The following is a 12,897-nucleotide window of genomic DNA, read 5'->3' as shown; positions in this document are numbered from 1 at the left end:
TCTTAAAGCTCTATAACAACATGTTGGCTCATTGCATGCATTGTGTTACCTATCCTGTTTTAGATTTCAGTAAAAAGTTACAAACAAGAAACTCAACAACTTTTACAAAATATTAAAAATATATCTTAGAAAACATATTTAAGCAATATTTTCAATTCTTCTCATTTACTTCCCCAACTTCCAATACAATATATTTTTAAAAAATTATTCAAAAGTTTTCAAATTAAAATTCAATAAAAAATACGTATAAAAATTTTTTTTAAAAATTCTCAAAATTCTTAAAATCTCCTTATCAAACATGGCACTAGCGTTTGTCACTACCATGGATTTAAAGTATGCAGCTCCGAGCAAAAGTGAGGGCCACTCTTTAAATTTAGATCTTATTGTTGAATTAAATTGAGATAAATTGAATTCTTTATGAATAATAGTGAGTTAAGATGAGTTTAGATATGGTTAGATGTTAATATGAGTTTATATGTATTTATAAGAAATTAAAAAAATTTGTGAGTCTCACATATAAAAAAGTGTTGAGTTAAAAAAAATTATAGGTTTCATTTATAAAAAAAATTTAAATTAAGATAAATTTAATAATTTAAGAATTAAATATTTAAATATTAAATTCAGTTTAAAATTAAACTAACTTAAACTAAGTTCAAATTCTAAACGAGCGTTAATAAGAATGACTGAATGAGTGAGATCCAAACGCCCAATGATGGGCGGTGCTCGAGACCCTCAATAATTTGTGAATTTAATATAAAGAAGGATCCTTTTCTCTTTTCTGACAAAAATAAAATATATAAATTAGGTATATGCTTTGAACATACAGCTAGAAAACTACCCACATCTAAAAAAAAATATTATAGTTATAAAGAAATTATATAAAAATAATTTCACAAATTGACATAATTTGATGTATAAGATTATAAATTTACTTTTATTATAAAATAGATCTAACGGATCAGATGAAACTACATTAATTTATGAGATTATTTTTATGTAATTCTTTTGTAGATGTAGCAATACTAAAAAAAAACTACCCTCATCTAGCTATAACCAATATCCTTCAAGAGTCGGACTACTTTACTTCCCAGAGCAATCCACTCTAGATGATTGCTAGTTGCTTTTGTAAATTTTTTATTTTATTTTTTTATTTATATTTTTTAAATATTTTTAAAAAATAAAAAAAAATACATCAATACACTTAAAATTAGTTTCTTAATTACTAATTAAAAAAATAAAAAAAATAAAATTTTATCAAATGGTCAAAAAAAACGGTACAACTTGAGAAGCATAGTAGTTTTTTCCGATCCTTCAATTTTGACTGAAAATTGCAAGGGCTGCAATTATTTTTAAAGCAGCCCATTCATGTGAAAGCAATCTAATGATGAGATTCTATTCCCCCACAAAGATTAGAGGACACATACAATATTCAATAACAAAAATGTTTAATAAGATTAAAAAACCTATTAAGCAGAAGAAGAAGAAGAAACTAATCCATGGTTGGTTTCATGTCGAAAGAGTTTGATTTGGACCTGAGTAGCCAACCTTAGTTGAACCATTTGATTATTGAGTTGAAATCAAACTTCAATTCCCTTGTAAATTGGTTGACCCAAGCACCTTTATTTATTTTAACCTAATAATTTGGCTACTAATTAATGAGACTGGCTTTATTAGTTTTCTAAATTTTAATTTGTTTATAGCCACATAAATAATCTTTTATCCATCAAAATAGGTTATATCGTTGGCTAGAAAATATCCTCAAAACTTCTAATTAATCATTGCATGCCGAAGTATGTCAAGGAGAGAGACCTTTGTGATTTGAATAGGAGAAAATGACTAATTACAGAGCTTGAATTATGATGAGTTGCATCTTTTTTTTTTTTTTTATATATATATATTCCCATTAAAAATTTGGAAGGAAAATAAAAACTATGAAAGTCAAGTACTATTATTCTTTTCTTGATTTCTTTATTCTTGCATAATTACTTTACATAGTTTTGATGTCTCCTTTTGAAAATCATTGAGACATTGAGTAGTGCTACATATATTTACTATTATATTTATAAGACTTATTTTATTAATTTTTTTTTAAAAATTTAAATTTAAAATTTTATAATTTTTAACTTATCAATAATTGACATATGAAAAAATAAATTTTTTTATAAATTTTTTTTAAAAAAATATATCTAATATTTTCGAACTTGCTTAAAAATAAAAATGTAGATGACACTTGGAACTCGAAGTAGCTCACATTGCTCTTGAGGGAGATTGGTGTGGAAAGTCTCACAAATTCCATAGTCTATTTAAGTTGTGAAAGCTTCAAAATGGAAATGCTTGGTTCATATCTAACACAAATGTAACATCAATCATAATCTTTATAACAAAGCATATAGGGACTACCGAGAGATTATTTCAATGCCAATTTGGTGGTGTCGTTGTGAAAGATGGCATGATAATTTTATTTTATTTTATTTTTTGTTCTAATGAACTCATGAGTCCATGACCACATAGAAAAGAAAAAAGAAAAAGAAAATAAGAATAAAAAATAGGACTGCCTTGGAAATTGGAACTGAATATTGAAAAAAGAGAAAGGGACATGAAAGCAATGGGCACGTGAAGATCACGTGTGGATAAAAAGCTTGGCCAGATTATTGGTGGATCCCCTCAAAGCTTTCATAGGTTAGTGTTGAACAACGTTGCAGTTCCCAATAACTGTCCAACGCAAAAATCACAAAGACTTTTTATGGGGGGGGTGGCCATTTTTTGTCTCCTCTGTCCCAGGAGCTTTCTGTCCTCTGCAGTCGGCACGATTTCACTCACTTCAACTTGTTTTTTTTTTCTCTCTCTCTACACACTTTGAAGAAGAATGCAATTTCCTTCCGATCTATCATTTAAGCAGTGGTTTAGATTAGTACATGTTTGGATTCGAAAATGATTTGAGATAATTTGAAATGAATTGATATGAATTGATATGAATTGTGAATAATAATGAGATGAGTTATGAATAGTAGTAAGATTTGTAAGTTAAAGTTGCTGAATAGTAATGAATAGTAATGAGATGAGTTGAGATGAGCTGATATAAGCTGAGATGACTTGCGAATCTAAACAAAATAAAATAATTTATAAATAATAAAATAAAAATTAAATTATTTATTATATTTTATATAAAAATTTAAAAAAATTATTTTAAAATTTTAAAAAATTGAATTGTTTATTATATTTTATATAAAAATTTAAAAAAGTTATAATGATGAGATGAGATGAATTAAGGTGGGTTGAGATGAGTTACGAATACAAACGAAGTTACATCCCATGGATTTCATCAAATTTATTTTTAAAATTTGATAAAAAGCACTTATTTTTAATAAATTCAAACTCTTTCTAGTCATTACTCTACATCAAATTAATTATTGAATTAGTTAAAATAATAATATAATTTTTTTTAATTTTTTTTATATTTTACAATTACACTAAATATATGTTAATTAATAATTTAATTTAATACTTAAATTATTATTTCTCAATTTAAATATATTATGGCTCAAAATTGAGAAACGATAATTTAATTAAATAAAATAATAGTTATAGAGTGTGAATAGTTAGTCTTCAAATTTGGAGATGAACTTAAATAAATTGTAGCTCAAAGTTAAAGATTTTAGTATATGCTGAATCAAATGCAGTGATTTTAAACATAAATTTATCAAATTTTGAAGATGATACTTAGTTGATGAATCCAATGACAATACTCTATGGTCCGTTTGATTACACATTTTAAATGAAATGAGATATTTTATTGAAAATTGAATAAAATATTATTATAATATAATTTTTATTTTAAAATTTGAAAAAATCAAAATGTTTATTATATTTTGTTTAAAAATTTAAAAAAATTATAATGATTATATGAGATAAGATGAAATAGTTTGATTTTATGTAATCAAATCAATCCTAAAGTTGTTATTTGATAAAAAAGGAAATCTCGACTTAAATTAATAATATGCATGGATCAACGTTATTTTTTCCAAAATTGTAAGAGAATTAAAAGTGAAGAGAGATAGATTGCCATTGGATTCTCTAAAATCTGGAACAATCTTATTGGCGTCGACACGTAGATCCACTCCAGCAGCATGTTCAACTAATCTGATCTAACCGACCATGGTCCATTTCAATAACATAATAAACGTTCGGTCTCGTTTTCCCTGCCTCGATCTCTTTGTCCACCACTGCTAGCTATTTCGCCCGAGAGAGAGACAGAGAGAGAGAGAGAGGTCTGTGGCTGGAGTAGGATTTGTTGGACTGAGGTGAGAGGGACCCCACACTTCACGTCCACCATCGTCTTCATCAGCCTCTTATCTCCTCTTCCTGCTCACTAATCACCACCACCAACTCCCTCGAGATCCTCTGTCTTTGCTTCTGCAGTATTTTCCATTAGTTTATACGGATCTTGAGGTGTCGGGGGTGTACCTAATTGTGCTTCAAATCCCAACATATACCAGGCCAGATCTGCTTCCACCTTATTATTTCTAAAAAAAGAAGAATTTGTTTGTTTCAGTAGAAATTCAAAGATTTTGGAGATATGGGTCTTTGTATCTAGACTGTAACTCTTACCATTCTATTGGGATTCAAAGTTTCCCAAGTGTCATAAAAAGGCCATATCAGATCTGAGTGCCCCACCTTCACTACCTTCCTGGGTTCATCCAATACACCCCATTAACTCTTTCTCCCTATCTTTGTATGACAGCTGTTGAGCTTGTCTGTACGGTTGGGTTCCTTACTTGGATCGCCATTTTTAAAGCAAAAAAGAGGGAGAGGGAACTCGTAGCTTCTTTTGTTTTCTAGATTGGATTGGCTAAGGGGACTTTCCATTCCACCAAAGTTCGTTCCTTTGAGGTGTCTCTATAGCTGCTCCTCTTTCCTTCTGATTAAACTTTGACAGGGAGGCCCACCGTTAGGTTTGGTGGGCTTTCGTTCAGCCACTAAAAACCCATATGCTGAAAGTGGTAGGAAGATCATTCTTTGCTTATTTGTTAAGGTGGTTGAGAAAGAAGTGAAAGAGAATTCAGTTTCCTCTTTATTTTACCATTGTTTTTAAAGTCGATTGGTTCGTCCTTTGATATTGCCATATTCATTGACGAGCAACCCGTTTACCCTTAATAGGACATCCCTTTCCTAATGTTACTTTACTTCTTGATCACTTGCTTCTCCTTCATCCTCTTTATAAAGTCCCTCCCTCTCAAACCGCTCCCACCATGGGCGGATGAGTTGAGATTGTTGCCCTTCAGGTTTTGGAAAGACTTATCACTCTTCCACATATCTGTGTTGATAAAGAATACTCTACCTAGTTGTTATCTTCCTCTAGTTCCCTACAATATGTCCCTGATAAAGAAGAGTCTAAGTTCCAAGGTGGAAAATGTCGAGGAGACTGAAGAGATGTCGGTGTTAGACTTGCCAGAACTGGCCTTGGAATGCATTCTTGAGAGGCTACCTCCGGCTGCACTTTGTAGCACGGCTGCTGTTTGTAGTTCTTTGAGGGAAAGATGTCTGAGTGACCACCTTTGGGAGAAGCACATGAAACGGAAATGGGATAGTATTATCGGTCCAGCTGCATACAGGGAGTGGCAATGGTATATTGCTTTGAAAAGGGATTCGAACAATCTAAAGCAAGGCAAGCACAAGGGCCTCATGAGGCTTCTATCTCTTAGTTGGCCTTTTTCATGGTTTAGATCGAAGATCAATGATACTGGCAAGCAAAGAAGTTCTTTGCCCGTGGATTCGATCATGGCTTGGTATCTTGCTCTTGAGACTGGCAGGTTCCGGTTCCCTGCTCAGGTCTACAACCGCGAGGTACTTACCATATTCACATAACTCGGCTATAGTTAAGCTTCTTTGAGCTTGAAGTTTATATTGGCTTATTGGTTTTGTTAACCAATTAAGCTGTTTTGTAGAATGGCAATGTTGGGTTCATGTTGTCATGCTATGATGCTGAGGTTAGCTATGACTGCCGCACAGACACCTTCCAAGCCAGGTAACTGGACAAATAGCCTCCTTAGAACATTACTTTCGGTGATTTTATCCTTTTTATCACGTTTTTCCTACGTTACTCTGGATACTTTAATCAGTTGCTTTTGCTTCAAAGAAAAAATTAGGTATTTTTTGAATCAGGAATTAGGAGATATGGTTATTTGATCTGAGCGGTTTACTTTTCCATTGCAGGTACCCACCTCATGGAAGAAGAGCAGCTGCTCCTGAAAATGGCGTGCCGTGGGAAAGGCTAAGAGCACCACCTGTTGATACTCCTCCACACGATCTTCATATCTCTGACAGTCTACATGAGTTACACCCCGGGAATCACATCGAGATTCAGTGGAGAAGAAACAAAGAGTTCCCTTATGGTTTGTTCCATACCTTGCAATGAAACATGGATATACTTACTTTTTGTAAATTTTATCTCGGCAATCATTGGTGGCTACTTGTTTGAATTTTTTATAGATTCCTTTTCTTTGTTTCATTTATTTATTTTGTTATGGTTTATGAGAGATGAGTATAATTAGAAGGAAGTCTTTTGAAGAAACTTCAAGGAAGAATGGATAAACCGGCTTGATATAGAAATCAACTTCTTGTCAATAAGAGCCTTAACAGTGCACAATTAATAGATTATTTAAGTTATTTTTTTGTTGATTTGCTTATACCCTTATCTAAACTCTATTCTAATACTATTTGTGAACCATTCTTAATAAGCAACATCATTTGTGAAGATTGTCCACTACTTAATAAGGTATGCCTTGTATACCGCAGGTTGGTGGTATGGTGTAGTTGGTCACTTGGAATCATGCGATGGGAATGAAAATTACTGCCGTTGTCAGAATAGTGGTAAGTTGATCTCATCGTTTTTCCTTGCATCTACAACTTTATACTCCCCGATACTTCCTGCAACATAAATGAAAAAGGGTGAAGAAAAGAAAGGGGGAGGGGGGGGAAAACTGTAGCTTTTGTTTGTAAGAATCCAAGCTTTCCTATAATTTCCATATGCTAGTTGGACTGAGAGTGTGTTTGAAGATGAAATGTTTCCCTTGCATAAAACTATCTCGGGAGAAAAAAAATACAGAGCGTGAGCAGAGAAAGTTGGTAGGAGAGTTAAAATTGTGTGGAGTTTCAGATGATAACCATCTTGCAAGAAGAAATAACATCTGTAAAAATGTGAAGTTTACTTTCACAGATCACTAGAGTTTTGGCAAATTACCTTTCTTGCCTTCATTTATGCTATATTTGTTTGGTCCACGAGACAGATCGTTGTCAGCATGTCATAATTTCCACCAACGTTGTGATAACTTGAGTCTCACTGGAATATTTATGGCAACTACACTGAAAGAACTCAATGTTTCCAGGAAGCTGTCTTTCGTCAAGTTGTATTTTTTTTCTTTAATCTTGTTATGCGGGCTATGATGGTTGTTGAAAGCTTCCAAACTTGTTTGATTTTTTTGACTTCTTAGCTATCAAACTGTGCAACTTGATAGATTTGCACCTCAAAGTCACATGCTTCTACCGTTCTTTCACAAGAAATTTCTGTACTTTTTCTCAACCACAAAAGAGTAATTCTACAGATCAGTCACAAAAGAGTAATTCCACAAATGAGTTCACTTTAAGCAGGCAAAATATTTTTTGGGCAAGTGAGCAAGTGAACCCATTTTGTGACCGACTTCTGATATAGACAACTTATTTATATAGCTGGTCCCAGTTTCAGTTGTTTTAACCTTACCAACTTCTGCCTGAGGATTATTTGGGTCCATGCTTTTGCATCTGTGGCACTATTCATTAGGCTCTTAAGGTGTTTTGAAAGAGCATGGCAATGGAATAAGGAATTTTGATTTCCCTGCTGTGTTCAAATGGCCATTATAATTCTCTGCTAATTTCAGAAAAAGTTAGGGGAGTTACATAGGTCCTTTTTATCTCTTTTACCTCAATTGCCTCAGTTTGCTGTGATGTTTTGATATGTAATGAGGCCAAATCAGTTTGCAATGCTAATCACAACCTTCAATTTCTGCAACAGATACTTTAGTGCTGGAATTTAACCATTACACCCCTGGTTCGCGGTGGAGACGCACAATTATCAACAGGAAAGACCACAGGGAAGAGGGGAATGAGGCAGATGGGTTTTATGGAGGAATCAGAAAGCTTAAGAATGAGAACGAGATTTCCACATGGAAGCGACTTTGGCCAGCTGAAGTCTTGGAATAGCATGCATTCTATGGAAAAAAGGGGCTTGGAAAACATCACCATGCAATGAACATAGAAAGACTATTCTTTGGGATCAAGTGAAGTAATGGATTTTGAAATTTTAAAATCGGCTTCTTATTCAGTTGCATGGAGATGTGGAGACCATACTACCTTTCATTCCCCTCCCCCTTTTTCTTTTCCACAATTTTTTTTTTCCTGGTAGATATCAGCTTGATTTCATGTAGTCCCAGTCCATGAAAATGGTCTCCCATTTATGCCAAATTAATGTACAAAAGTTACCCCAACAATATGTTGTAATCAGTATAAAATCTCTTCAGGTTTTGCTTGAGATTATGTTAGAAGAATGATAGCTTTGAAGTCATACGGCATCCATTCCATTTCTTCAGATTTCAGATTATCTATTTTTTTCCTGTCTTATTGACAATCAAATGGACATCTTTCTCCTTTTTTTCTTTTTCCTTGAAGTTTCGAAGTCAGAGATGCACGCCTTTCAGACAAGTTTCTTCTACATGGATGAATTTAATTTAAGTATCTTTTTGACAGAGAGATAAGATAATATCAAAATATCATAAACAATTGATAGAACTTGAAAAATAGTGACACGCAAGTGCCTGAACGGGCAGTAAGCTCTTGGCTATGGTGGGAAAATCTCAGAGTCAGGACTTTCAGAATAAGGATGAAGTATCACAAAAAGAGAATGGTAAAGCACCCTTCAATTTTCATACATTTGTGTTTTCTGTATTGGTTTCTGAACAATGTTTTGTGTAAGCAAAAATAGCAAGCCCAAATCTTGTAATCTTGCCCTTTTTATTCTTCTTGATTTTGTTTATGTTTCATTTCAATCACATGGAAACACATTCGTACGTGTTTTGCTGTGAAACTATCAAGCCAACCCAAATTGAGTGCATTTGGATGCTGAGTTGAGATGATAAAATATTATTAGAATATTATTTTTTAATATTATTATTATTTTGAGATTTGAAAAAGTTGAATTGTTTATTATATTTTATGTTGGAATTTGAAAAAATTGTAATGATAAATTCAGATGAGTTTGGGATCCAAACCTACCAGCTTAAGTTTGAATTGTATTGGAATTAGAACCATTGGATGGAGTGATTTGGATTCAGAGATGGGTTGAGATGGTTTGTGAATAGTAGAATAAAAATTGAATTATTTATTATATTTTGTGTGAAAATTTTAAAAAGTTATAATGATGAGATAAGATGAGTTGATATGAGTTTTGAATACAAACGAGGCCGTTTACAGCACACTACATTGCAACTCATCAATGGATTTCATTAAAAATACACGTGTGGTGATAAACTCTAGGTTTTGTGTCAAGAAAATATGCGACTGCATGGCTACAAAAATATGCGACTGCATGGCCTTTTGTAGCCATTTCTCCTTTAGTCGTTTTTATCTTTTGTTCTGTATTAACTTATTGGGATCCTCTCCCACATCGTTTGTATTTCTTTTTAATTTTAGTAAAATTTTTATCTTGCCCATGAAAAAATGAAGAGATGTATTCAAATGAGCTGATATTAGTTTGTTTCTATAAAAAGAATTGCTGACTTGGTGTTACTGTCGTGATCCCGATGTCAAGCTAGTATTTAGAAGGATTGCTAAGAGATTATAGGTGTATCATTACCCATGAATCAGCATTGGCATTCATTAAAATACCAAATTTCTATAACATATATAATTCGGATTGCACAAGTTCTGAGGAATTTTATAGTCAAATGATAGAAAACATTTTGAATCACATCTAAAACATAGTTCAAATGGGTCCAACATCCCTACCAGAGGCCTAAAACTATATCATGGCAGCTATTGAACAATTCCTCTTTCCCTTCCTGAGAGACTGCTGTTTGACTTGCTAGTAACTCCTATAAGAGAAATGTTTTTAATCGCAAAGAGATTACACAAAAATAAACTCATAAACTGACATTGTTTGATGTGATACGTTAGATTGTAAAAATACTATTATTGTAAAGTAGATCTAACGTACCATATTAAGCCATGTTAGTTTATGACTTTATTTTTATGTGACCTCTTCGTGGACGTAGCACTTCTCTTGCTATAAATAGGACACTTATAATCGAACTAATCCGGTTCTAACAAAACATGCACACACCTACAGCTTAATTGTGTTTGTATAATGGAAAATGTTAAGCGCACGGATGCCAGCCTTGTATAATTGTATCCACTTTACAGCCTATTAGACATTAATTTGGTTACAAAATAGAAATTAAGCTTACTGTGAATTGCATTGTTACATAATCATAATGCATTTCCAAAGTGAAACCCCACTTGATTGGCACAAGTTTGCTCCCACAAGAATAATAATAAAAGCACAACATAATAATATTTTTCTCACACAAAGGTTCACACTAATGTTCTAAAACCTTAGTGCCACTTGGTCTGCTTGCACATTCACTGCACATAGTTTGCCCCAAAACCCATGCACATAAGAAGCCTGGGCTTGTATGGTATCACTGCCATCTTGGGAACTTTAGCCAGCGTTTTATCCCCTGCGTTGTCTTGGTCTGACCCAGCAGGCTTGAAGCTGAGTTTCCTAAAAAAGAGTAGCTTCCAAGATGCTGCTGCTGCTGCTGCATTTTGCTCTCTCTTTTTGCCTTCACTTGCTTTGCTCATTGATGCACTCCTGAAAAGGAAGTTTTTGATTTTCTGTCTCTTACTTTCCCTTGTAGAAGAAGACCCAACACCACTTTCAAGCTGTTTGGCAGTCTCTCCTGCTTCCACAGCGTCTGATCCTGAAGATGTGGGAGAATTGGTCTTGCTGGGAAGCTCATTGCCTATTTTCGCAAGTCTCACCTTTCTCGCAAATGACAAACCCTTGGGCTCCGCCAGCTTTATTGGGCTCCCTTCAACTTGTTTCACCTGCAACCCATTTGGGTTCGGACTCGATTCATCCACTGCTATTGGATGGTCCAAGTAATTGTCATTGTGGTTGTTCAAGTCTTCTGCTAGGTCATTGGACCTGATCTGTGGTCTTGGGGCCCTGAATGGGGAAAGCGACCGAGTCCGTCTATAGTTTTTTCCTTGTGCTTTCCCTCTCTTTTCTTCCCTAACATTATCTAATGCCACCGTGAATGGATCAAAGTCATCGTTCCACATGCGCCGGGGAGAAAACGGGAGTCTGAGAACCGAACTCGGAGACGATGAAAAGGTGGAGCTATAATTGCCACTTTTGCTGCCATTTTGAAGACGTGGTGGAAGTTTGAGAGGAGGTGTAAGTGGAAGAACCTTGCCATTACAAAACAGCTCATCAGCAAACGCCATGTTAGCAGTAGGAAGAGAATCCCCACGCTGTCTAAATTGTTGATTCTGTTGCTCTTGATGATCAAATATTGACTTCTCGAAATCCCGGATAACGATCATGTCCTTGGCGTCGAAACGGCAACTAGTTTCGAATTCAAACTCATCAAAAGTGGAATTGGCATCTTCATATGTTCTTGGAGATGGAGGCTCAGTTTCAAATCCAAAGAGAACATGATTGCTTGAAACACCTCTTGTAGGACTAGCTGGCACACTGTAGAAGTCCATGTTCTCCTGCAGATTCCATCTACTTGGGCTGGTGGGTGCACTCACATAGTAAAAACCATTTGGGTTCTCCATTAATGATTGGATAGAAGAAGAGATGGGAAACTGTGGATTTAAGTATATTCGGTACCTTGGAAAGAGGATTGAGTGCAGAGCCTTTTACTCCTGAATTTGAGTGAAACCTGGCCTGCCATCCATATATATGAAGAGCTGGTTCCCATCATACAAGATAATATTCAAAGCTTTAAAACAGGAAAAAAAACACCTAAAAGAATAATCCATGGGAGTTTGATGTCCCTTTCTATACACAAGCTTTCATTCGTTGGATAAAAGTTGTTTGTATATTGTAAATGCATGATTACTTTTTTCTTTCAGCAGTCTATAAAATTATGCTTAATCTTGGTGCTTTTCTATTCATCCATGACCAAATGTTTGTCTTTTTGTGTGTTAAATATTCACAGCATATATGCCACTCGCTAATCATGGTGCTTAGCCTTGTGATGTATACCAGGCCATCTATGTTTTTTGATCTTGCTTCTGAGCAATATATGGTGAGCAAAACAACCAAGAGAATCAATTAAGCATCCCAACCTTGATGTGGCAAATATTTTCAAGTCACGGAGCTGGATTTTGGCGAAACCATGAATATTTTGAACACTTGTAGAACAGTTAGTCCAGCCCTTTATGTTGGCTCGTGACATTCCATTGCAGGCAGCAGCAAGCTAGGCGAGAAGATCAAACATTCACGTACAGTATATAAAGAGATTATACAAAAATAAACTCCATAAATTAATATAGTATGATGTGGTACGTCAGATTGTAAAGTTACTTTTATTGTAAATTAGATTTAAAAAATTTTATGAAACCGCGTTAATTTATGAGTTTACTTTTATATAATCTGTTTGCATATGTAGCAGTTTTCTTGTTCAAAAAGCCATCAACCAACTATATCTAGGATTTGAATGGCAAATCTCAGTTAAGTTTAAATCCATCCACAACTCATAAAGCTCAAAATTGTCAAAACAAATCATATATATTCTCTTCCGTGATTGGAAATACTCTAGACATATTGTTATTCATTGTGAATTTTGTCATCAG

At 34.1% G+C, this 12,897-nt stretch overlaps 1 protein-coding gene across 1 annotated transcript; it reads left to right on the top strand.

The window, feature by feature from the left end:
• The first annotated feature begins 4,211 nt into the window (after positions 1–4,211).
• On the top strand, positions 4,212–8,607 carry LOC109000596 (F-box protein At2g32560-like). Its single transcript, XM_018977528.2, has 5 exons — positions 4,212–5,844; positions 5,946–6,025; positions 6,214–6,392; positions 6,796–6,870; positions 8,048–8,607. The coding sequence occupies exons 1-5, from the start codon at positions 5,173–5,175 to the stop codon at positions 8,233–8,235; spliced, it is 1,194 nt and encodes a 397-aa protein (XP_018833073.1). The 5' UTR covers positions 4,212–5,172; the 3' UTR covers positions 8,236–8,607.
• The last annotated feature ends 4,290 nt before the right edge of the window (positions 8,608–12,897 follow it).

Source organism: Juglans regia, chromosome 14, assembly GCF_001411555.2.
Source record: "Juglans regia cultivar Chandler chromosome 14, Walnut 2.0, whole genome shotgun sequence".
NCBI classification, from domain to species: domain Eukaryota; kingdom Viridiplantae; phylum Streptophyta; class Magnoliopsida; order Fagales; family Juglandaceae; genus Juglans; species Juglans regia.
This window is presented reverse-complemented; position numbering and strand designations above follow the sequence as displayed.